The sequence below is a fragment of the Salarias fasciatus genome, chromosome 11 (assembly GCF_902148845.1).
Source record: "Salarias fasciatus chromosome 11, fSalaFa1.1, whole genome shotgun sequence".
Taxonomy (NCBI): Eukaryota; Metazoa; Chordata; class Actinopteri; order Blenniiformes; family Blenniidae; genus Salarias; species Salarias fasciatus.
In genome coordinates this window covers 13,240,594-13,264,661 of record NC_043755.1, presented here as the reverse complement: position 1 = coordinate 13,264,661, position 24,068 = coordinate 13,240,594, and the positions used below count along the sequence as shown (strand labels likewise).

Genomic DNA, 24,068 nt, shown 5'->3' with positions numbered 1-24,068 from the left:
ACTGACCAGGATCGAGGAAGAGGCTGCGGTGAAAAACAGCCCAGAAGAAGCTAGAGGCCCAGATGCCACAGCTCCAAGAGGATTATGGATGATGGGGACAGTTTTGGATGTGAAGTCTGATGCCCAGGGCCTGGTTCGGGCAGCACGCCTTCAAACAAAGACCAGCACCTTGGAGAGGCCTGTCACAAAGCTCTGTCTGCTGCTGGAGGCTAATAGTCGGCTGATAGTTCATTTGGGGTAATAGCTCATTTTGAGAAATAATGGTAATTGTGGGTTTTACACAATTAGGGGCCGGAGTGTTGGAGCTATTTATTAGTCTTTGAATATTTTCTGAATATTTCTTAATTATTTTATTTTTGTTTTCTTGAATATAGTGTTTAATTTCTTTAGATGTATTATTTGTTTATTTTGCATGTTTGGTTTGGGTAAGTGACATTATTTTCTGTTAGGCTTATTTTTGTAGATTTAATTATTACCACGGGCACCTGGAGGTTATTTAGGGAGGTTGCAGGCTTAGGACCAGCATGCACCTGGGTGGGCCAATGGTTTTTTTTACCAGTGCAAGAGATGCAGCAGGAAGTAAAGACCAATTTGTTTGCTTGCCTGGGAAAATAAACTAAGGAATTTTGGTGGACAATGCTTTCTTTTGCCTGCGTAATCCACAACCCACGGTGCGTCAGTGGCAATTTGACGTTTGATTTTTGTTGTATCGAAGACAAATAGCCACTACACAAACTATGAAATTATTGCTCTCTGTTCAAGAATAGCAAGAACATCACTCATGTAACACCCCTCCACAAGCAGAGGCCTCCCACTCATATAAACACACACACACACACACACACACACACACACACACACACACACACACACACACACACACACGCACGCCCAGTCTTGTATTTCTATCCTTGTGGGGACCGTCCATTGACTCCCATTCATGTCTAGCCCCTAACCCTGACCCTTACCCTAACCCTAACCCACACCACAACAAAGCCTAACCCTAAAGAAATGTTTTTGCACTTTTACTTTTTTCAGTAACAACAACATGGTCAAGAAAACACTGTTTCTCCTACTTAGGACCGGAAAAAGGTCCCCACAAGGCACGTCGTTCCACGTTTTGCTATCTTTGTGGGGACATTTGGCCCCGACAAGGATAGAAATACAAGAACGCACGCACACACACAAACCTATCACTGATCCACCCACAGAAACATGCATACACTCAGTCCCAGCACTAAAACCCTGTTTAATAGCATGTTGTTCCAGAAAGCTGACTGAAGAAGCTGCAGGTGGAGGAGGGGATCAGTCACTGACATGGGGAGTGGTTTGGAAGGATGACTGGTATGGGGGGTTTCAGACAGCTGCCCTGTACAGTCACCATGGAAACCTTTGTCTAAACTCATCAAAAATGGAAGAGGGTTTTTGACAGCATTTGAACTGCTTATAAATTCATGACATGACCTCTGCTTTTCTTTTTTTTTTTTTTTTTTGGTCTGGGTCCATATTTTTTAATTGATCATTATACAGAATGTAACACAACAGATGCAAAGTGACTCCACCCAATAGAAGAATCCATGTGTAATTTGTGTGATTTCACACAATTTGTTTCTCCATTTTTCAAGAGTTTGTCATTTTTTACTGAAGCAATAAGGAAGTAATTCCATCATTTACTGTTTGTTTTTCAATAAATTAGCAATGTTACTTTTAAAACAAACTGTCAAGGATTCACAGCACTACAATGAAAGTGATAAGCATCTTAATTTTCTTAATGGAAGATGTCAACTTCTTCTTTTCCAACACTATTAAATAAAATCTGAGATTTGTCAGTGGCTACTCACAGAAGTAACTCAATGTCGCATTGGATGACATTTACCCCTTTTTTTTCAAAAGTACTGAAGTTGTCATTTCAACTGAAAATTAATTAGTTACTTAATTGGAAAATATATTTGTTGTTTAAAATACATCATGCCATCTAAATCCTGGTAGGAGATTTAGAACTGTTAACTTCAAAAAGACAAAATCTTCACAAAGAGTGAAGCATCTTCTCGACCGCGAATACTTTGGCTTGCTATGTTTGTCTTTAATTTCTTACCGCTTTGCAAATATATCTACATCAGTATGAAGAAAGATCTTTGTGTAAAATAAATCCATCAATTAATATTAATAAGGAAACTTTCAAATGACATTACTGAAAAACAGCACCACTCTTTGATGGCACTCAAATAATAATGAAGTCCTGACTGGGAATTGATATTTATTTGGTGTGCGCTTTCCTCTGATCACTAAGCTTGATAAAGTTATTCCTTTTAAGAACAAATTATTTCCATAACTACAGTGAAGATATGATTAAATGAAGCAGCCTTCATGCAGCAGTCTTTTCAATGACGTGGCCATGCTGTCCTCTAGTGTTCAAAACCTGACCATTCGCTGTAGACTCATGCTGCTATAACACCAGTGACAATTTGCAACATCCAAATCAATTGGAATATGTTGTATATTTGTAGGGTTCGGAGGGTTACTTTAAAATTGTAATCTGGTACAATTACAAGTTATTTGTCAAAAAAATGTAATCAGTAACTTACTGTAATTACGTCAATTTAAAAGTAATGTACAAGATTACTTTTAGTTATTTTTAGATTACTTCACCAGCAAACATAAAAATAAAGACAAAAGCAATGTGTCATCCTCACAGTGTATTGACAACTCTACACAGTAAACACTAAATGCTCTGAGTGTTCTGAACTCTGCTGAACTCTGTGTTCAGCCCCCATTAATACCAACAACATGACCTTTAACCTCCAACCTACTGAGAATCTGACTTTCTTTCTTTCTGACTCATGATCAGAAACATCCGTTCGGACTGTGTTCTACAGAACAGCAGCAGCACCAGGAGCCGCATTTACGGTGTTAACACACATTTATATTATATACTCAATCTGCTGTGTGGCTGTACTGCTGTAGTCACTACAGAAGTGAGGAGCAGTGTTTTGTCTTCAGGTATGCCATGCACAGTATTTTTTCAAGAGTTCAGAGTTGATTCACTCCTCAGTGACAGAGGGTAACTTGCAGTCTCCAATAAATCCTCCATCCAGGCTGAAGATATTATTGCCTCCATCAGATTCTTCTGAGTTCAGCCCGGTGAGGCTGTGGTTCTCAGCAGCAGGTAACTGACAGGTTAGCAGGCTAATAACACTTTAGCTTCACTGTGAGTTCAGGTGTGTATCATACCTGTAGATGTGTCTTCAGGTTTGATGATGAGTTCCTGGATGTTGAGAGCAATTTCACAGCTGGGAGGCAGAATTTACATTGTACAGAGAAGTTCTGGGCCTCATCTCACTTAAATACAAAATGTCTACGTTTCCAGCCAAAGAATGAGTTTCCCTCCTTGGGACCAGCCATGACTCCAGCAGCAGGTGGTAAAGTTCATAGCAACGCGGGTTGTTTCATTCACGGTTAAACACATCAGTAGTCGATGCAATGTCTATCATTTATATATCTACGGTGTCTATTGTTTATAGATCTACGGTGTGGCGGTTTGTGCCGTAAAGTGCTGTAAAGTAGTGTCTGATTTTCAAAAGTAACCCCGCTCAGTAATCCGTGTTTTTATCAGATACTTGTAACGAGATTACATATTTTTTGTTTACTGTAACGAATTACAGTTACAGTTTTTTGTATCCTGATTACGTAACGCTGTTACATGTAATCCGTTACTCCCCAACCCATTTGTCAGAGAACTGCAGTGACATTTAAAGACATTTAAAGGAAACAAACGTTTGTACAGGCATTCAGTTTAATTCAATTTGTAGACAGTTCAAAAGTATGATACTTAAAAAAACAAACAAAAAAAAAAGCAACATGGACGTATAAATGTCCAGGCTAACAAGCTGGGAGCCTTCCCAAATGGACAGTATACAAAATATCACAATGTAATATGTACAACACAAAAAGTAGACAAATACACAGACAAACACTCTCAGCTAAATGGAATTTGGCATTTTTATAATAATAAATACCAGATAAATCAATAAATAACATCAAAATGCATTGGTTGATGAAAGATTTAAAGCAGGATTTGCTGATATAGAGTCGATCGTTGATTTTTATTCTATACACTACAGGCAGAGCACAGAGTTTCTTCATAGTGATATAGCATATACAAGGTCACTATAGAGGTTCTTCAGCTCTTTATGTATAGAAATCAGAAACTTTAGTGTTTTCAAATCCACATCATTCCCCTGATAAATTTACATTCAAGCCAGCTCAGGACAAGAGTTCAGCCTGAAAGCTCAGATGTAAAAAGATATTTGATTGAACATGTGAAGATAATTTACATAAAGAAAACAGGGAGGAAGGGAAGGTTTGGTTGACGTGATAAAAAGTGACGGCAAGCCGGCTCTGAGTTCTCCGCAAATACAAAAGGGAACCCAGAGCTCCAGCGCTTCTTTTGTTCAGCACACAACATTTTCACCAGCGTCTAAGACAAACGACAACCTCAGAAAGGATATATCATAAAAAAGACTGGTAAACATCTGCAAAGACGAAGTTTCACCGGCATCCCGGGCGGAGGGGGGGAAACACTGAGATAAATTATCTGCTTTGTCATTTCTCTGGATAATATTCATTACATTTCATCATGGTATACACAAGTAGAGATGTACGAAATGCATTATGTTCGCTTGCAGAAAGAAAACGGAAATTTCCACTTTGCATGAGGTGATATTTATCTTTCTTTCATCTTAAAACAACGATGAAACCCTCCACGTGTCAAAGGAGTAAAAAGGAGTGTTTTTCTTCATCTCCTCATTATTTATCCTCTTTGGATTGTGTGCCAATGGATGCTAGCTCAGAAATGACAGTCCATATAAAAAAAAGAGGAAAAAAAAAAGAATTACACCATTTTATTTGCACAAATATCTGAATAGCTATAGAGGAGCTGTATTAGACAGGACACAGTAAACCTAAAAGTGTATTTCGTGTAGCATCAACATCAGCTTGAGTAAGATCAGGACAAAATGACATGATATCGTATATTATCATCTGTTTTATATAAGTACTGTACAACAAAAAATAATGCATATAAATGCAAACAGACACGTTTGTGCATGTTATTGTGAGTATTCCTGTCTCCATACAGCAGTGTATGCTAATAACAGCACTATATGTTTTCTTAAGAAGCTCAGGTGTGTTTGAATACAGCTGTCCGAGCATGCCAACAGGGCCTGGTAAAGTCTCTCATCTTCTCACACTCGGCTTTTAGTCGCTTTTCAATCAGATCTACAATACTTGGCACCACAATAAAGAGAGGGAATACAAATATCTGCTGTATTCCTGACCAGACACTACTGTTTTGGGGTGGGGGTTTCATAGTTTTGTCCATTTTAGTTATAACGCTGGACACCTCTTTCCAACATATTAATCCTCTCTCAACAAAAGCCGGTCTCATATTTATCTACAAGAACTCAGATCATGGCTTAAATAAACACATCACATCCATCCAATCAGCTAAATCCTCATCAAATTAAGTCTTTTGTGTTTCACACTATCGATGTAGAAGCCAAAATGAGGCCTTGCCTCATCTAAACCTCTCTTCCTCCTCTTCCTCCTCTAATCTCTTTTAGCTCTTCCTTTCCTCTTTCTCCTACCGGAGTTTTCCTGGGGTTTCTCCTCTTTGCTCCCCATCACCACAGCTCCGTTGGCGGCTTTGCTGAGCCCATTGAGCGCGCCGTTGGAAAGAGCCTTGCCCACTTTGGAGGAGGACGAGCCGTCGCGTCGCGAGGGCTGCTGCCGGCGGTAGGTCTGGTAGTAGAAGTTGCCGAAGAGGATGATGAAGGTGATGGCATAGCAGATGAGGGAGTAGTGCATCCAGTGGGGGAAGTCACAGTTGACGTAAAGCGACAAGGCCGTGTGGCCAATGGTGACGTGGAACTGAATCTGAGTCACAGAAAGAGTAACAAAAGGCACGGTTTTTGCACCAAACAATGTTTTCACAGCTATTAACAATTGACTTTCAGTGTGAAATACGTTATTCTCAGCTGAACGTTCAGGAAGAATCGCCTGCCAAGACGTGTCAAATTGATGTATTTCATTGAAGAGCCTTCACATCTTACCATCTGGATGATGGTCAAGTACTTTTTCCACCATAGATACTTTTGGATTTTGGGTCCACAGGAGGCCAGTCCATAATACAGATACATCAAGACATGGATCAGTGCGTTCATGTGCGCACCGAAGAATGCTGTGGGGGAATACCAACACAAAACAATGAAGGCAACAGAAGACAGTATTACATTAGTATCACAGGTATCTTTACTCAATTATATCAATTCATTTTTTAAATTTTCCCAATGATACGCAAATAAAAGTGCTTTCTAATTCATGTGAACAGGCCAAACTCAAGGCATGATGAGAATTTTGATCCACACTGAAACTGAATCTGATACTTATTTAAAAAAGAAAGACAAAAAAGCTGTTAAAGTAATGGTACAGATAAAAAGCAAAAATGTCAGTGTGGTCACAACTTTCAGTTTGACATCCTGATAGAGTCGAAATTTCAGTGTTCAGGATATGTTGATTCATGACCCTTGCAAGATTAAAAGAATGATCTGAGCTCTATTCATTATTTAGTGCTAATCAACTAATAGAATCAAGAGAAAACACAATGACCATGGGAAATCTTACAGATGTGCACGTGCACATGTGTACAGACTTAACAGTGTTTGTTTACTGGTATTTCCATACACTGATAGCAATCTTCTAACAAGGAGAGAAGCCAACACATTGCACACTATGATGGATTATACATCAAAAGCTATTTTCATCTGGAAACTGTTTTCACACTCTTGGGGAATTGGAAAACGTAAGTCTTGAGAAACACCGATCACTCATGCAACTTGAAATGGAAAATGTAGTAAAGCACAGATACGGAGAAAGGGAGAGAAGTTATTTGGCTTCACGGTGAACAAAAGACCACAACAGTTCAAAGACGTCATTGTGCGGCTTGGATTAAGTGAAGTGCACTCACACTGCCCTCCTGCCACCCATTTGATGCCAATCCACCAGAGCGTGAACATGGTGCAGTGGTGGTAGACGTGCAGGAACGTAACCTGGTTGAATTTCTTTCTCAGGATGAAAAACACGGTGTCCAGATATTCGATGCCTTTGGAGATGAAATACCACCACAGAGCTCCAGCCACCTGTTTCCGAGAGAACATGAAGTTATGTGTCAGCAGTGAATAAGAGAAGAGTGTGTGCTTCACACCCGTGGTTACTGCACTCTCACCCCATATTGAAAATATTCAACACAGTCTTAAAACATAAATCGAAGTTGCCCCTCGGTGCACGTGTGTGTGTCAGTGTTTGCCCTGTGATTGACTGGCGTCCTGTCCAGGGTGTTCCACTCATTCTCAGCTGGGATCAGTTCCAGTAGCCCCTTTGTTGGATGAAGCAGTTTAATGAGCCTTACTCATGTAAAGGATGCATGTTTCTTTTCTCCTGTTCCATCTCGACTGAACGGTCACCTGAGACTGCCCGGCTCTTTCTGGTTTCTGTGTCAAGCATGTAACCACGTCATGGAGAAACAGGAAGAAAGGTGAAACGGAACACCATTCATGATCCTTCTTCCAGCTCGCACCTTTTCTGCACCAGTGCCCAAATGAATGGTCATGTCTCCACTGAGAGGAGCATTTTAACTGTAAGATGATGAGGATTTTTCAGTTTGGTTGATACTGTAAGAGCTCTGCAGATGGAAAATATCTACATCTATCTGTGAAAATTGGAAGATGTGTTCTGTTTGAAGTACATAAATAAGTAATGATGGAATACATCAACTTTACAACAGAGATAAGATAAATAACAGAGCTGACTGATTTATTCTGTTAAAATGCATGCTATGGTAGGGGAACCGTGTGTACATATCTTTGTGTTTGGGTACCTGCCACCCGTGTAAGCTGTAAATACTCACTCGAACTTCATTGGGGTCGTCTGAATAATCCACTGATTGACAAATGTAGCTGTAGCGTGCCGCCCGAGCTGCCATAAACAGCTGAAGAAAAAAAACAACAACGCATTTACTCTACTGTGTCACTGACGAGAAAGGGACTGACACATAATGAGAGTGATGCTTTCATGAGAGGAAAGGAGATACAGAACAGGAAACAGAGTGATCACACTGTAATTAGGTGAGTCTAAACTCACATCATATTGCTGCTACTGTAACACACTCATCCACATCTGTCCACACATTTGGTGGGATGGTAAATTGCTGGACGCACAAGTCAACATTCAAACTGCTGACAACCTATTATACCTCTTTGAAGATGAAGAAGTTGAGGAAGACCATGCTGAAGTTGTAGACGATGAGGGTTTTGCGGAGCTGGAAGGGCTCTCTGTTTTTCATGTATTTGGGCCCCAGCCAAAGAAAGAGCAGGTAGGAGGTGCTGATGGCCAGCGTGGGGAGGGGGTTGTCCATCAAGGGCCATTTCTCCACCCGCTTGTCTGCAGCACGGATATTTAAGTGAAATTATACATGTGATTTTTGAAATACAGGTCAAACAGGTTCTGGGCAGAAAACATGGATCTGATTAGCGGCCGGTGTGACGTAGTCCTTCAACTTCAGGCTTACAAGTACACAAACACACAGTATTCACGTTGACACATTTTTCAGTTATATGGTGTAATTCTGTGTTTCCATACAGTTATAAAGCGGTCAGCACTTTCACCATACAGCAGTGAAATCCCCAGTTCTAGTGAAGACTGGGGATGAGGGCCTTTCTGTTTGGAGTTGACATGCTCTCCCCCTGTTAGTCCAAAACCTGCATTTAAGGCTGATCTGTGGGTCTAATTCGACACATGGAGTAAACATGAGTGGGTATAACTGTCTGTCTCTCTGTGTGTTTCTTCTGTGATGGATTGGCAACCTGTCCAGGGTTCACCCTATCACCTAGGATTGGCCCTGACCCCGGTGAATGTGTGCAATGTGGTATAAAAGATCTATGGAGCATTTCTTAAAATTAGTCAATGAGAAATTCCAAAAAAAGTAATGATTTTACACTAACTCAAATAAGGTTGGCTTCATAGGTGTACATCAGAGGGAATTCAGGTGGGCAGTGGTGTCATTCATGAACACCCTGCCTTCCCCCTTATGAACACTGTCATTTTGAGAGGTTTTCCAGTTCACCTACAAGACTGAAGCTGAACGTCATCATGTTTATTCGCCGACAAGGTCTACAAATTTCTTATTGTTCAAAATAGCAAAATAAATTTACCTGCAATGGTTAAGGTCCATTTGTAGAACTCAATGGTGTCATTAATTAAGTGTGTAACAATCTCCATGGCTGTGTCCAGAGACCTGAAATCAAACACAGCAAGCATGAGAATGGAGCAGTTTACATTTTCAGAGTTTAGTTAACCTGAATCTGAAAAACAGAGCTGAACCCGGTGAGTCAGAGTGGTGTCATGTTTCAGGACATCACCAGTCTTTCAGTCTGGAACATAATTATGACTCTTCTTAAAGTATATTACAAATGAGGAGGCAAACCCAGACCAGGTCGAGCCAGTAGCAGATTGTGGCCCCATGAGGCCTTGATAGATGGGCTTTCGGCTCCATTGCGCACAAAGGCTGATGACACCGACCAGCAGAGCGCATGTGTCAGCAGATTTTTGACTTGAACACGACCAACAGTCTTACTGGTGGTCCTTATGAAGAGAGAAGGGCTCGAGTGGCGCCCCACTTCTACGCTGAAATGGGTCATCTCCTACAGAGAGCCAGACGGGCCCACTAGCTGATAAGTAGCGGAGCGCACACTGAGGCGCACGGTGTGATTTAATGATCCTAACAGAATCCCCCCTCTTCCTCCTCCTCCTCCTCCTCCTCCCCCTCCTCCCTCTCTTTCTCCCTCCAGCCCGGAGCGGATCAAGCGCTGCTGCAGCATCTGCCATAGTCCCACACGCTCTCTCTGCGCGAGCTGCTCTTTAGAAATAAAACATTATTCGTTAAATTCACGCTTTCATTTACGGCTTCTGAAAGGCTTCGGCAGATGTGCGCTATAAACATCCCTACTGATATGGCGATTTTACCTTCTGCGGTATGCAGCCCGGCCTTCAGATACACAGAGCCACACAGGCAAATACATCACTAATCTGGTTTATCGAAAATATTCTAGATATTCGGAGATGTAAAAAAAACAACACCACTTTTCACTGAGGCCACACACGATCCCACACTCACTGCATTCACAGACACTGGTCTTTCTACTCGGAGCGGATTGGGATGCTTGTTACCTTACCGTGTCGGTGCTTTAAAAAAAAATCCGTCTATTATGACATTCAATGCAAGGTCATGCAGTGTGCGTTATTCCAGTTTGCAATCGTCAGATCGCGTTTTGATTGAAGTGTTATTTATGTTGCATCCGGAGTGAAATAATCGGGCCGCTGGATGAACACCGCCGGATCTCTCGTTAAGGGACCATACTAGCCTCCACTGCGCGTCCGCCTCAATGCATCGCTCCTCACAGCGCCACAAACTGCCGTCAAGGCGCAAACAGGAGGGCGGACACTTCCGGTCAAATGTTCGAAATAATAAAACCAACCGATTCAGAAAATCTAATTTTATTCATGATCACAACATAAACTACCCACTTACAAATTCTCATGGTCAACCTACATCTGTGCAAATCATTTTAATAAGAATGATAAGCACAATAAATAAATATTTGAATAGATATATAAATATGAATTTTGAGCAGGACTGGAATAAAAATCAACAAGTTTTAAATATCATCAATGAAAGAGCTTAAAATAAAGTTCTCATTCAAGCTACCCACTTAGCAGTTCCACAAGACAATTTAAAATCATGTTTCTTATGAAGCAAGGATTTTTTTTTCATTCATTTCACTATTAGATTCATGAAGGAAAAATAATTTGATATGCGCATGCTAACATTAGACTTTATTTTCAACTCAGTGTCCATCGGTTTCCTGTGTGTTCAGTGTGTGAGTGGAACTTGACGCAGCTCCGCTCCTCTTCAGCCACTTGTCGAGGCAGGATGATGGAGGGATGCTCTGCGCATGCGCACTGATGGAGGCGGATGCAGCAGATCGACGTCAGTTACGTCAAGTTGTCGTGACGCAGCCGCCCCGGCGCAGGAAATGGATTTCTCTGATCAGGTTTAAGGGTCCAAAGACGACCAGAGTCGTTTTAAAATAGCTACAGCAGCGGATTTTTAATGTCATTGTTCAAAATCTTCACCATGCTACTCAAACAAACGATTAAATTGACCGTTTAAGGTATTTACAGAGGAAAATTAACATCTTAATCTTAAACTCTTCAGACACGCTTCACCTCAGCTTTGTTCTTTTATTTCCCACAGAAAACGTTCAGACGATATACTTTTTGATATTTAACAGACGGAATAACCCCACACACTAACAAAGCATCTAAAACGGACAATGAAGTCTGTAAAACAAAAAAGTTGCGTTCTGAAAAGTCCGCAGGAGCTTTATTTTGAAGAACCTTGCGCACTACGCTGTTTCTGGCTTCATCCCACTTGACTCCCAGTCTCTGTGTTTTTTCACCGGCTTCTCGCTTTTCCTCGCCGTTTGTGTTAGATCTCTCCCCTCGCTTCTTTTCTTGTTGTCGGCCATCGCCGGAGCGTTTCGCGCACCGTGCCCGTGCGGCTGGGATGAGGCGCGCAGAGGAGGCGTGCGTCCCGAACGCGCTTCACTGATGGTCGTGAGCTTCCATCACAGGCCCTGTCCTCTGGTCGCTGGAGCCGCTTCCTCATATGAAAATGGTCCGGTGAGATAGTTGGGAATCACGGGGGCTATCTTTCAAAGAAAAGGTGAAGACTGGCAGTTGAAACATGAAAATCTGGAGCACTGAGCATGTTTTCAGGTTTGTGATTTGTTATTTCTGACTCTAATTTAAGCAGATATATGTGATCGGTCCTCATGGGGCACAGTTAATGACAACTTCAGCTTAATTACTGAAGCTGAAACTGGTCTTTTAGACTCAGAAGTTCATGTTTCCGGTGGGTAGATCCCACCTGATGTGGTTTTAAGAGTCTGCTGGTTGGTGATGAGACTAAATGATCAAGAGGCACCATGAGCAAGGTCACAGGGAATTTACCAGGGGTATTTTTAAAGCACGAATATTAGACACACTCGTGCCTTTCCATAGTTGCCCCATTTCAGCACATATCAGAAAGTTTTTATAACAGTTGGAAGGGTTTTTGAAGCGATGCCGTGTTATTTTGCTTTCTTTTGAATGCAGTTACCCATGGGAGACGGTGATCAAGGCTGCCATGAGGAAGTATCCAAACCCCATGAACCCTAATGTGGTTGGGGTAGATGTGCTGGACCGGGGTCTGGATACAGAGGGACGGCTTCACAGCCACCGACTCCTCAGCACAGAGTGGGGCCTGCCAGGGATCGTACGAGCTGTAAGTCAACCACAGACTGTGAAGTGTTTGGAAAGCATCACAAATGGATCTGAAATGTCCCTTAAGTTCATCCAGCAGTCTAAACGTGTCTTAGAATAAAGATTGATTCTTCTTCTGCTCTCTAACCGTTGGTTCCCAAATGTTTCCCTTGAATCCTCACAAGTTTCTTCCAAAAAAAGGCTTCAGACATTCTCTGATTTCCAAATCCAAAGTCCCAGACCACTGCTCTTACCTGCTGTGTATTCTTCTTCTGATTGCAGATTTTGGGTACCAATCACACACAGACGTATGTTAAGGAGCACTCCATCGTTGACCCAGAGGAGAAAAAAATGGAGCTGTGCTCAACAAATGTAAGTTCACGCTGAGCTTTTAATCTTGATCAACATTATAAAGCTGATATTTTTGAAAATTCACGCTGCATGTTGGATTTGGGCAGTGGTGGCCCCGAGGGTAAGGAAGTGATCCCTCTGAAATCGGAACACTAGAGGAAACTGAAACAGTGTAGAATCAAGATTGCAATGCATCAAGTCTTACTTTCTCACGTGTCTCTTGCAGATTACACTCACCAACCTCATATCAGTGGACGAGAGGCTTCTGTACAGACCCCATCCTGACAACCCTGAAGTGTACGACATATTTTCAAATCTTTCATTCATTCATTGTGTGTATGCATTTGTGTGTGACAGTGCATGAAGAGATTGAGTGTAAAGAGTGAATACGTTGTGGTTTTCATGCAGTTTCATGCTTTCATGCCGCCTCCTTCACTTGCTCCTCAGAACTGTCCTGACTCAGGAAGCCATCATCACAGTCAAAGGAGTCAGTCTGAGCAGCTACCTGGAGGGAATGATGGCCAGGAGAATGTCTGCTAATGCCAGGAAGGTAAGTATAATATGGTAAAAGACGAAATTAAATTAAGTTACACACCCAGGTATGAAGAAAACACTCATTTCTTTGCATGTCTTCAAAGCTGAACTCTGGTGTCTGTGAGTTCTCGACTGTCCCTGCTGAGCTGGACTGCATGTTTTCATCGATGTTCAACTGGACTTTAGTTTCCTCTCTAACCTTTTTCTTTCTCTGTGTGGATCTGTAGGGTTGGGATGCTATTGAGTGGATTATTCAGAACTCTGAAAGAGAAAACGTTCCTCTCTGTGACGTTTACTAACACTGGTAACTCTTTACTTTTCCTTCCTGTGCAACTTCACTCTCAGCAGATTACCATAAAAATTGCTACTTTTTCCCCTCTCTTCAAGTGTGCTGTGAGTGTACAGAGATCTGAGTATGCTTTGTGTTTATGTGTTTGTACACACAGGACACCAAGTCCTCAGCGATGACAGCTTTCCTCGGCTGTACCTCATAAACTGCTGGGGATCCCCAGCATCTCCGGATCCTCTGCAGTTGATCACCTGTGAAGGGTCATGTGGATTTTCATCCCACACCACCTGTCTTACCTCTGGAGTAAGAACAGACGGACCGACAGTGGAATATTTGCCAGAGCTGAACAGTTATGGCAGCATGTTTGAGAAGGTTTTGGTGGGAGGGGGCGGCAGGTCGAGTAGATATGGCTCATTGCTGATGCAGCGTTCATTAACCCATTAACTGTTTCAGTTAGATGGAGGCTACATTCACAACATAACAGACTTCATCATTATCTTACTACCCATACTGACCTCAGTTCAAAGGTTGATGCAAAAACAGGAGAAGGATATACTGGGACATACATATGCATTTTTTTTAAACCTAGATGCGGTGCAATGTTGATATTTTGCAACAAAACATATTTTCATTTGATGTATTGTAGTTTTTCTGTAATGCCAAAAGAAAAGACATATGTAGTGTGAGAGAGTTTAAATATCAGAAACATGCTTCTGGTGCTTATTTTGTGTTACCATGGGGCACAAACTGTAGACAATGTTTTGCATGATAGTAGTAAAATGAAGGATCATGGATGAAAAAAGTATTTCGATCTTTCACTTAATAAAAAAATTAATTGGCAATTTTGATAAAAGATGGTAATATATCATTACCACTGCCTTCGTATGCCAAACTCAATGCACCTGCACACTGGGATCTTTTTAAAGCAGTTATATCAAACAACCTTCTCTTATACCAGCAGGTGTGAAAGTAGTTTAATGAAAGGATGAAGCTGGGACGGGTAGTAAAAAGAAACACAGTGAAGCCTCCCTTTCTAAAAGCTTCAAACTAATGCCAGTTTGGCTGTGGTGTCAAACCTTTATCAGTCAAACACATCATGCTTCCAAATGTTGACCTCCTTAAAAGCTACCTACACGCCCTGCGAAGCAGGACAGTACTGTACATGCAATGCTGCGGTGGGAGAAACATACCGCGACCTACGTGCTAAATCATATTTCTTGAATGATGTACACTGTACATGATATTCGTATGAATTTTATTTATTCTAAAACATTGTGTCAAAGGGGGTAAATTATTCCATCATGTCTGCTGGTTGTGTTAAATGAGTTTGGTTTTCTTTTTTTTTTTATTTAACTTCATCTGTTGTCCTCCTGCAGCAATTAAAATAATTTGATAAAATCGGCATCTTGAGACTAAAGTGCACACAGTGTTTGTATGAGCTCATTTCGTCCTGTGAAAATATTATTCATTCCATCACTATTTGCAGAAAGTAGCATTAATATGACTTTTTTGATGTAGGCTAATGAGTGTGAGTTACAAAATGGACGAATCACAACTTGCACATTTCTACAAATCCTTCACAGGCTTATTGTTAGTTTAACGTTATGAGAAGAATTCAGAGATGCTCACTTGTTTGATAAAAGGTTCAAGACTGTGAGCCAGTTTGGCTGCTCTCCCAGTAGGTGCATGGATTTTCACTGGGCTCCTCACACAGTCCAAAAAAAAAAAATTACTGAATTGGCAATTATCTTGTGTTTGCTATGATGGACGATCTGTCCAGTACTCAGTCTTCATCTATAGTTCCAGCACTGTCTAATGCTAAATTCCATAAAATCCAAAAGAATATGAATGGGTAAAACATACTTAGAGTGCTGCTGGAGTCTCTGCAGCTACTACATTGCAATGTGTTATTTTTACCAATAGAGGGCACACTTTCACTGTTGGGAACATAAAAATGCTCAGCTGCAGCCCCTGTTCACCTCCACACTGAGGCTCATGTGCACAAGAGTTTGTGCTGTGTCATGATCTGAGAGTCTCACTGAAATAGTCTAGTCTAGTGTGATGTAACTGAAGGAATCGGGGAGAGTTTTTCCTCTTTTTATTTAACAGAACATAAAGAGAACGCATTGCATAGCATGTATATTGTCCTTCACTGTCTGGACAGTGATCGAGGTGAGACTGGGTCAAAGTGCATCTTTGCACAGATTATTTCTACTTTTAAAACCAAAAAAAAAAAAAAGCTTGGAAGCTAAACCACTTGCCAAAATTTTCAATAAATAAACAAATCAGCTAGGTGTTTAAAAAAAACATGCAGGATATAATAACTATAGTAAAACAATGGTACAATCAGTGGGAGCTGGAATCCCAACTCCTCTGTAAAAGGTAAAACATGACCACGCTAAAGAAAAAGAGCATCAGGAACTGAAAGCATTGCAAACAAGGCAGAAGTTGTACCTGCACCGTTTCAAGTTTCATGATAAGGCACACACCATCGTAATAATGACTGACAGAACAATCTTTGGTAATACTGCACTCAGGTGCTGCTGCTACAACAGCCAGAACAGAAAAAAAAAACAAAACAATAATATCAAATTCTTATAAAAGTGAAAAAAGACCTACATAGAAAAGATAATGTGGTGTGTCAACATGTTAAATGAGTAACATTCGTACACTTACATTTATTTTCTCTGCAGTACTGCGGCGACTTTAAGGACGGCTTTTCTCCTTCTCAGTGCCAAACAGAATATTACTGCAGATTGCATCTGGGCATCAAATGCATTGCACCTCCCTAAATAAGCAGGCCTTCTCATACATTATGAGTAACTCCCGTTTCCGAAACACAACTCTCCGTTTGTTGAAACAAAAAGTTTTAAATTCTTTAAAAGAAAAATCTAATTCTTCACACTGGGGGGAAAAGAGATTAAAAAAAACACGTGCTCAAACTTAAAGTTGAGGAATGTGCTTACTTTGGAGTCATAATAAGAAAAAACACATTAAACTAAGACTGGACTCCAGCAGCTCAGCATTCCTTTTTTTCCTCTGCTCTCCCTCCATCCACAGGCCAAGTGCTTCAACATCATTATTGCTCTCCTTGACATTCACTTTGCTCTCAGAAGCAAAACTTCACTGAAGCCTCAGTGCTCCTTCAAAACACCCGATTGCATAATTGTCCCACAACGTCGTGAACGTACGTTTCCCGCTTCAACTAAATACACATCCATGTGATATTTAACAAAAAAAAAAAAATAATGTACTCTTCTATGTACAGGAACGTTATACACAGGTAGGATTCAGGGTGTCGGTGGGGATCAGAAGTGGAAGAGGCTGATAAAGTCTTGCGGGGAGAGGGACACGGTGCAGCTCTCTGGGTTGTTCGCCGTGCACGGGTGGTTTGTGTCCTGAACAGACAAACAAAGAGACATGCAAGAATAAATGGTTTAAGTTTTACCACTTCACAACAGTGGGATTTTCGTTTCATTTCCATCTTGTCGACATGCAGTTCTTGTACCTTCCAGAAGACGATGTGGCAGTGTGTGCACAGGTGCAGGGTGTCGCCGTACTGCTCTCTGAGAGGATAGCAGCGGCTCAGCTTGAAGTACATTTTTTTCCAATCCAAGTGACCTTTATCTGACACTATCAGGCGCCTACGGATCTAAAGAGGAAGAAAACAGACTTTTAAGACAGAACCCACAGAGAGAAAAATAACCCGTCTATTAAGGGCTTTTTCTTTTATCATATCTCCTGGGCTGTATTCACCACACACAGGCGTGCATACACACAAACAGCAGCACAGGAGGTTTTAAATAGAATTAATGGATGGAGCTGTTCAAAGACACAGACAAACACTAAACCCCTCCGACCTGTTGAAAAGCTTCACTGCAACCTTCAGTTCTCAGGTTTGACTCCATCTTATCAAAAGTGGGATTTTAACACGGTGCTTGGAAAGCAGAGTGTCCGTATGAAGCATCTGTGGCTTCACAACTCAAAGTTTAACTCATCAGAGATGAATAACCTGCTTATTCGAATTGTCCTTATGAGTTACGCCATGCACGCTAGTTTGTATTCGTCGCTCTGTTGACGCGTTGATCAGTCTCTACGTGCCTGTCTGTCTGTGAAGTGGTACTGGCAGAGTCTTCTCCAGAGCAGGCAGTCCTCTGTGAGGGCCCCCAGCTCAGGACACACTTCGCCCAGACACACCAAGTCCCTGCCGTCCGACAGGCGGTGCATGATGTTCAGCTGCAAGCTGGCAGGCAGGTCCGTCAGGTTCATGCCTGTAGATGTGGGCTTGAATTGGAGAGGTGACAAAAAAATAAAACGTCATGAATACCAACATTTAAAAAAAACAACTATTTTTAATGCTCGACTGTGATCAAACGCTAACCCGGCAGATCTGGATGTTGTCCAGCTGCTGATGCCACTGCAGGATGTTTTCCATGCGGTACACCCAGGAGTTGATGTTGCCCACCAGGATGGACTTGCCTATGTCTTGAACGAGACTGCACAGCGAGGCGTACAGGGTCTGCAGCAGCTCTTTGATGGGGCGCACGTTCTGTTGATCATCCAGAACTGCGAGGAAAGAGAAGAAGGTAAATTCGATCAGTGAAAACAATTCGATCAGTGAAAACAATAGATTAACGTAAGTTTAAAACCACTGTTATTGCACAAAGATCTGCAGTGACCGGGCAACCTGCCAAGTAGGCAAATATTTATTATGAATCATCAAAAAGAAAAAAAAAAAAAAACACTATTAAACTAAATGTTTTGGAGCGGTTGTACTCTCTGACCGCTATGTTTATAATGTTTGGCAAAAAGGTTTCAATGTAACACCTAAACAACCTGAATCTGTGTTTAGCAGAGGGGACATTTGGTTTACACTGCGGCTCGGAGAGTGGTCTGGTGACTGTCAGTGTTTTTCACTGCGCTTCTGAAGCACTAAATTCAACCCCAGTCCTCAGAAATGTTCAGAGCTCGTTTCCTCACAAGTCGGTGCAAACAACGGACGACGACGTTACTTCATCAAAGCAAAATGCTGAATGTACATCGGTTTTGAAACGGATGACTTATGTGGATGAAAAATAAGTATCTACAGTGAGGAAATAAAATAAGTTGACAAGCTGATGGAAAAAAAAAAAAAAAGCAGGGAAAGAGTGCCAAGGCTCACCTTTCTGGACTACCCTTTCCAGAATATTCAAGTAGTTCTTCTGCGCCACTCCGCTCAGCGAGGGGAGGTTGGACTTGGCGATAAGATCCAGGAGCTAGAGCAGGAAAAGAAGAAGACACACAAAGAAAGAAACACAACATAAATTTCAGCACGTCTGCTGCGAAGACTTTCTGTTCCCGTCCCTCATTACTTAATGTTTGTTATGCTGCTCTCTCACAAAGGCACTGGCACTCTTAATGATGAATGTAGACTCAAAGAAATGTGGAGATGTTCCACCTGGTCATTACTCTCGACCGGAGCTGAAAACTGCGAGCACGGAACGGCATTCTTTGGTCTTGAGGGGGAGAAAAGAAGTTGCTTCAAAAGGTGCTGGAAAGGAGCCCAGCTCACACAAACCAGCGTTTAATCATTTGACTCCTGATTCTCCCGTCATGTGAATTACTTGAATCACTTGACAGTGTGTGTGTGTGCGCGTGTGTGTGTGTGTGTGTGTGTGTGTGTGTCCAGTTGTTGCCGTTGGCCGGTGGGTTTGAGGGCGGCATGTCTGGCATGTCAGACGCTGACATCATGGAGAAACTCGAGCCCCCTCTCGGCCCTGATACGCAACCTTTGTCACATAAACATATTGTGCGACACTTTCTGGTAAACTGGCGAAGAAAAGACGGTCCCAGGTAGCTGCACTAAAGTGTCTATTAATAATTAATCTGAAGGAATTGCCTCATGGAATACGCTTACGCAGGCTCCTGGAAACGGCATCCAGATAAATCCTACATTAAAAAGGTGATGAGTTAGGGGTCCTAATAATAGCTAACTTTGAACTGAATTACTTTTCTCCTTCATCCCGAACCTTTCCCGTCAGCTTTGCCACTTCTAAGCTTCTTCGCTCGCTCCCTCCTGACTGTTTTCCCTCCATTCTTTCCAGCTCCATTCCTAAAACCTAATCCCATGCCCTTCTTTTAGCTGCTCATCAAGCGTTCCTCTCTTTGTAGAGCAGCGGGGCAGAACAATGTGCATTTCCGTATCTACTTTTAGCCTCTGCTCTTCACTCCAACTGCACCTCATACTTTTCCACAAACATGCCAACTGAATTAAAGTGCAGTGTCTACTTGATGTGAAAGCCCTACTTAAAAAGAAAAAAAAAATTACAATAATTTCCAAGTTGCTGAAGGCCTCTCCTTGAAATAACCTCCATTCGTGTACTCTAAGCAAAGACAGGACCACTAGTTGTCCTTTTGTGGAAGAATTTGATCTGTGTAACCGAGACAGAGTTAAATGAAGCCGCAAATGCCATCAGACACAAGCGGTGAAGAGCAGTGACCTAGGACACCGTGTCCAGACTGGACACTAGTGTTACAAGGCAGTATTGTTCTTTGGGCTTACCGCACCGCTCCGCGCCCGGTAGATGCAGTCTGGGCCGCCAGGCCAATCCTAAACCCCAACAGACATGGCAACAAACGGCCACCTATCTCCGGGAAGTGGCGTCACTCACAGTTTGCTTTGGTTTTAGGAGGATATCTGCGACGGCGTCGTTTGCCTGCACTGTATTTATGAGTGCGGGAAGGTACATAAAAACAAAGCAGTCATAACATGCGATCCTCTACAATCTGACTGCCAAAATAGAAAGCTGGTTTTTGTCCACCTGACGAAGCCTGAAATTAATGTGAAGGGCGATTATGTAAGAAAGTCAAAGACATTCATGAGGAAAGTGTGCCACCGGACGGGTGAGGTGAGGCTTAGTGTGTGGACGAGAGAGGCACTGTGCAACGGTGTTTGTGTGTGTTTGAGGGGGTCTGAATCACCTGACAACCACCGGGTCCTGTTTCATAAACCCCTGTCGGGTGGTCGCACCTCAGCGCACAGCTGTCACCATAACCCCTCCTCCCTCCCCCCCCCACCCCACATCTCCAGCAGGGGAACACAGCCGCATGAAGCTGTCGGCTCACATGGGAGAGCATGTGGAAGGGAAGAACTCCTGAACCGTTTTGCCATTAATATCTAACAATGTTTTCACATTATTGATCATCACTTCCCTAAAATCTTCATCAGGAAAACAACTGTATTTACTAACTTCATATTTGTCAATTATTTGACATGGTCATATTGTAGGATAAATGCATTCATCAGAGTGGATGTGGCAATTTTTACCACACCTTTTTTTTTTTTTTAACAAAATACAGTAACAAATTTTGAAACTAGAAATATGGATATATGTGATTTTTCTTCTAAAAAATCCTCCCAATTGTTAAAATTCTGTTTTCCAAGTATTCTAATGAATGATATGAATTAAGAGGCCATCTGAATACCCTTATCTGGGTTTTAATGGCACTGTTGCCATTTACTACATCCATTTGGCACTTGGTTTAAGTACATCCACTTCACTTGGTAGATTTTTTTTAATTATTATTATTGTTTTGGTTTTATGCGAATTCAAAGATGACAAAGTGCTTTTACAATCATATTACCACAAGCACACACACTCCCTGGGTGAGTATCATCATCGCCACTGAGAGTCCCCTTGTCTGCAGAGCATTGATAAGAGTCGGGCAGAAGCAAGCACACCCTCTTAACCTTAACCCCGTTCCTGCCACAAACAACCCATTAACAACCACAGGGAGAGACAAACAAAAGGAACAGTACAGAACGTGAAGAGGGAGATGAGGACTCACTCTGACAACGTAATTAAACCGCCTCGTGTCCTTGATGGCGCTGCAGAAATCCAAGCGGTTGAAGGCCTCTCCCAGCGTACAATATCCGTGGCGCTGGGGAGAATTTAATTATCAGGGTATTAGATTGCAATCCTCGGCAGGAGTGTGGGGTTTTTTCCCTCAGCATGTTTGCATTGGCAATGATGATATGAAAAGTTGATGCGGAGCTAAATGAGTTGCTTTGTTACCTCCTTGGTGCTTCCTTTATGAACATAAATCCACTTTTCCCTGTGGAAATCTGGGAGAAAGGAGAGTGTTTATATCAGTAACTTGCCCTCATTATGCTGCTGATGAGTACTGTGCCAAATGTACACAACACATAAATACTGTAAGTCAGTGTTTCAGACATCATGAGCAGGAGAATGTTACAGAAGTTACTGAACATTGCAAGGTAAGCGTGCGTTGGAGAGTGAGCCGTTATTCTCTGCATGTCTGAGTAATGCCTCAGCATGTGCTCCTGGTGCTGTGACTCACAGGGGGCCTTGGTGTTGTTGTTCATCAGGTCTTTTTTCCTCTTCTTGGCAGCCATGTCATGGCTGAGCGAGAGCAGCAGGTTCTCCTTGTTGAAACACTGCTCCTCTTCCACTTTGCAGAAGCTGGACAAAACACAAGGGTGATTTAGAAAAAAAAAATGGCAGCAATTCAACATTTGGATTTGGCACTTATGAAGCCACATGAGATCTTCTTTTCTTTTTCTTTAGACATCAAAACAAAAGGGGGTCAAACGCATTTCTAAGTGCCTTTACAGTAAATATAACCTGAGAGTCTCATCCTGTTGAGACTGGACAGACTCTGCAGACTGCACTTAATCCTCTCGCTTGTTGTGAGGTTAATAATAGCTCAGTGATTAGCCTGGAAAAGAAGCATGGCAACCACAATAACAAAAGGCACAGAGTGGGGCTAATGAGGGGAAACAACCTGAAGGCAGGCCTGCTGTCTGTCTGGACTTTAACCAAAACACATCCCCCTCCCTCAACGCAGAAAAGTAACAGCCAAACAAATCACCCAAGTCTCGGCTGAACACCAACCTCTCGATGGAGCCATTGTTGTTTTTCTCCTCTGAAGTTGTCTTTTTCCATCCCTCTTCGGTTTTCACCCAGCTCTGACCCGGTGACCTCCAGTCCTGTCCGAGAAAAGGCATCCTCACTCGACGGCGACGGCTCCAAACAAAGAAATAACGACCAGACCCTCCTGTTCGGGTTCTTTCTTCGACGCGTTTTGTCTCCCTTTGTGTTTCTCCTCCAGTGTTGTCATTGCGCAGCTCCTCTTATACCCTCCGAGACAGAACCCGGAAGCGCACGAGACCCGCCCACTCTGGAAACTTTCCCGCAACACGTGGCTTTGTTTATCAACTTTCAGCGTTGCAAAAGAGCAGAGGAATCAAACCTGCAGAGACGGAGAGACAAAGGACACTACTGAGAATCCTAACAGGGTGAATCTTTCAGCGAGCCACACTTTTTCTTTTTAAGTTGAAACGGCTTTGAAGACAGTTATGTAACAGAGTCCAGGACTTGTTATGAGAGACTTCCTTGGCTGTCTGGCTGAACTCACTGTGTGATGAAGCAAGTTAAGATTTAGATGGATAGATAGATATTTAAATGAAAATAAAAAAAATAATTAAGACATTACTCCAAACATGTTTGAAGCTCATAGCTTTGGATGACAACGCTTTGAAAGCAATAACTAATCTGCGTGTAGTGCCTTAAAGGAAAGAAAAATAAATACACAGTGCTCAAAAAGTTTTGTGCCCCAGCTTATCTTCTCAGCCCTGGATTTATGTAATTTTAAATAGAAATGGGGGAAGAAAAAAAACCATTCAGGCTCACAGCGCTGTGGTGGTAAAGTCCCCTCATTCTTAGTCACTCGTGGTATTATAAATAGATTGAGTTGTCCTTTAGATTCCTCCTGAGTATTTTGTTGCACAGTGAATTGTGTATGTGTGTGTGTGCGTGTGTGTGCGTGTGTGTGTGCGTGTGTGTGTGTGTGTGTGTGTTTGTGTGTGTTCTAGTTGGTTTAACCACTGGATTGCATTTTCCCAAAAACAGCAACAATTGATCCGTGAAGGCTGGGAGAGGGTATGTTGTTGATTCTGGACTGTGTTGTGGAAGATGAGGGTAACAAATCCTGCCCAGGCCAGTGGGTCAGATTCTATCAGCTTAATTAAACATGGGACATATTTACACACTCATCTATCACCAACAAGCTTACTCTCTATCAGCTCTCATGTCATGTAAACACATGTCTGTTTTGCAGGGGAAACGGCTTCTGTATTTGATCGCTCATCCACATTAATTAAACAGGGTAGTAAAAATGATCAATGAGGAGATTGATGTAATGTTGGGATGAGTAAACTGCTGATGTGAAGCACTACTTTTCAACAGTCCTCCCACTAAGCAAACCTGTCAGTGTTATTAGCGAAAAAGCTGCAAAAGCGACTGTGTAAATGTGCACGTCATCTAAGCACATGTCTGTTCTGCTGAGAGAACATTCATGTGAGCACATCTCTGTGTGCTTTGAGGATGTGAGAGAAGTACGGTGGAAACTGAGGAGGATTTCTTAGTTCTCATATTTCAATGCATGCTATACCATGAGCAAAGCATGCCAGCCCGTA

At 42.1% G+C, this 24,068-nt stretch overlaps 3 protein-coding genes across 3 annotated transcripts; 1 reads left to right on the top strand and 2 right to left on the bottom strand.

Annotated features, from left to right (window-relative positions):
• Positions 1-5,346: 5,346 nt before the first annotated feature.
• elovl4a (ELOVL fatty acid elongase 4a) lies at positions 5,347-10,505 on the bottom strand. Its single transcript, XM_030102648.1, has 7 exons — positions 10,287-10,505; positions 9,267-9,349; positions 8,309-8,496; positions 7,964-8,044; positions 7,025-7,196; positions 6,111-6,238; positions 5,347-5,934 (listed from the first exon to the last, which is right to left on the bottom strand). Exons 2-7 carry the CDS (start codon positions 9,331-9,333, stop codon positions 5,608-5,610), a joined length of 963 nt encoding a protein of 320 aa, XP_029958508.1. The 5' UTR covers positions 9,334-9,349; positions 10,287-10,505; the 3' UTR covers positions 5,347-5,607.
• A 1,101-nt stretch (positions 10,506-11,606) lies between these two features.
• On the top strand, positions 11,607-14,368 carry prelid3a (PRELI domain containing 3A). Its single transcript, XM_030102649.1, has 7 exons — positions 11,607-11,892; positions 12,271-12,439; positions 12,700-12,789; positions 12,995-13,065; positions 13,216-13,318; positions 13,530-13,606; positions 13,749-14,368. Exons 1-6 carry the CDS (start codon positions 11,861-11,863, stop codon positions 13,599-13,601), a joined length of 537 nt encoding a protein of 178 aa, XP_029958509.1. The 5' UTR covers positions 11,607-11,860; the 3' UTR covers positions 13,602-13,606; positions 13,749-14,368.
• A 1,306-nt stretch (positions 14,369-15,674) lies between these two features.
• fbxo32 (F-box protein 32) lies at positions 15,675-22,738 on the bottom strand. Its single transcript, XM_030103568.1, has 9 exons — positions 22,486-22,738; positions 21,932-22,053; positions 21,646-21,695; positions 21,419-21,511; positions 18,753-18,846; positions 17,973-18,157; positions 17,693-17,875; positions 17,100-17,243; positions 15,675-16,989 (listed from the first exon to the last, which is right to left on the bottom strand). Exons 1-9 carry the CDS (start codon positions 22,596-22,598, stop codon positions 16,900-16,902), a joined length of 1,074 nt encoding a protein of 357 aa, XP_029959428.1. The 5' UTR covers positions 22,599-22,738; the 3' UTR covers positions 15,675-16,899.
• Between the last annotated feature and the right edge of the window lie 1,330 nt (positions 22,739-24,068).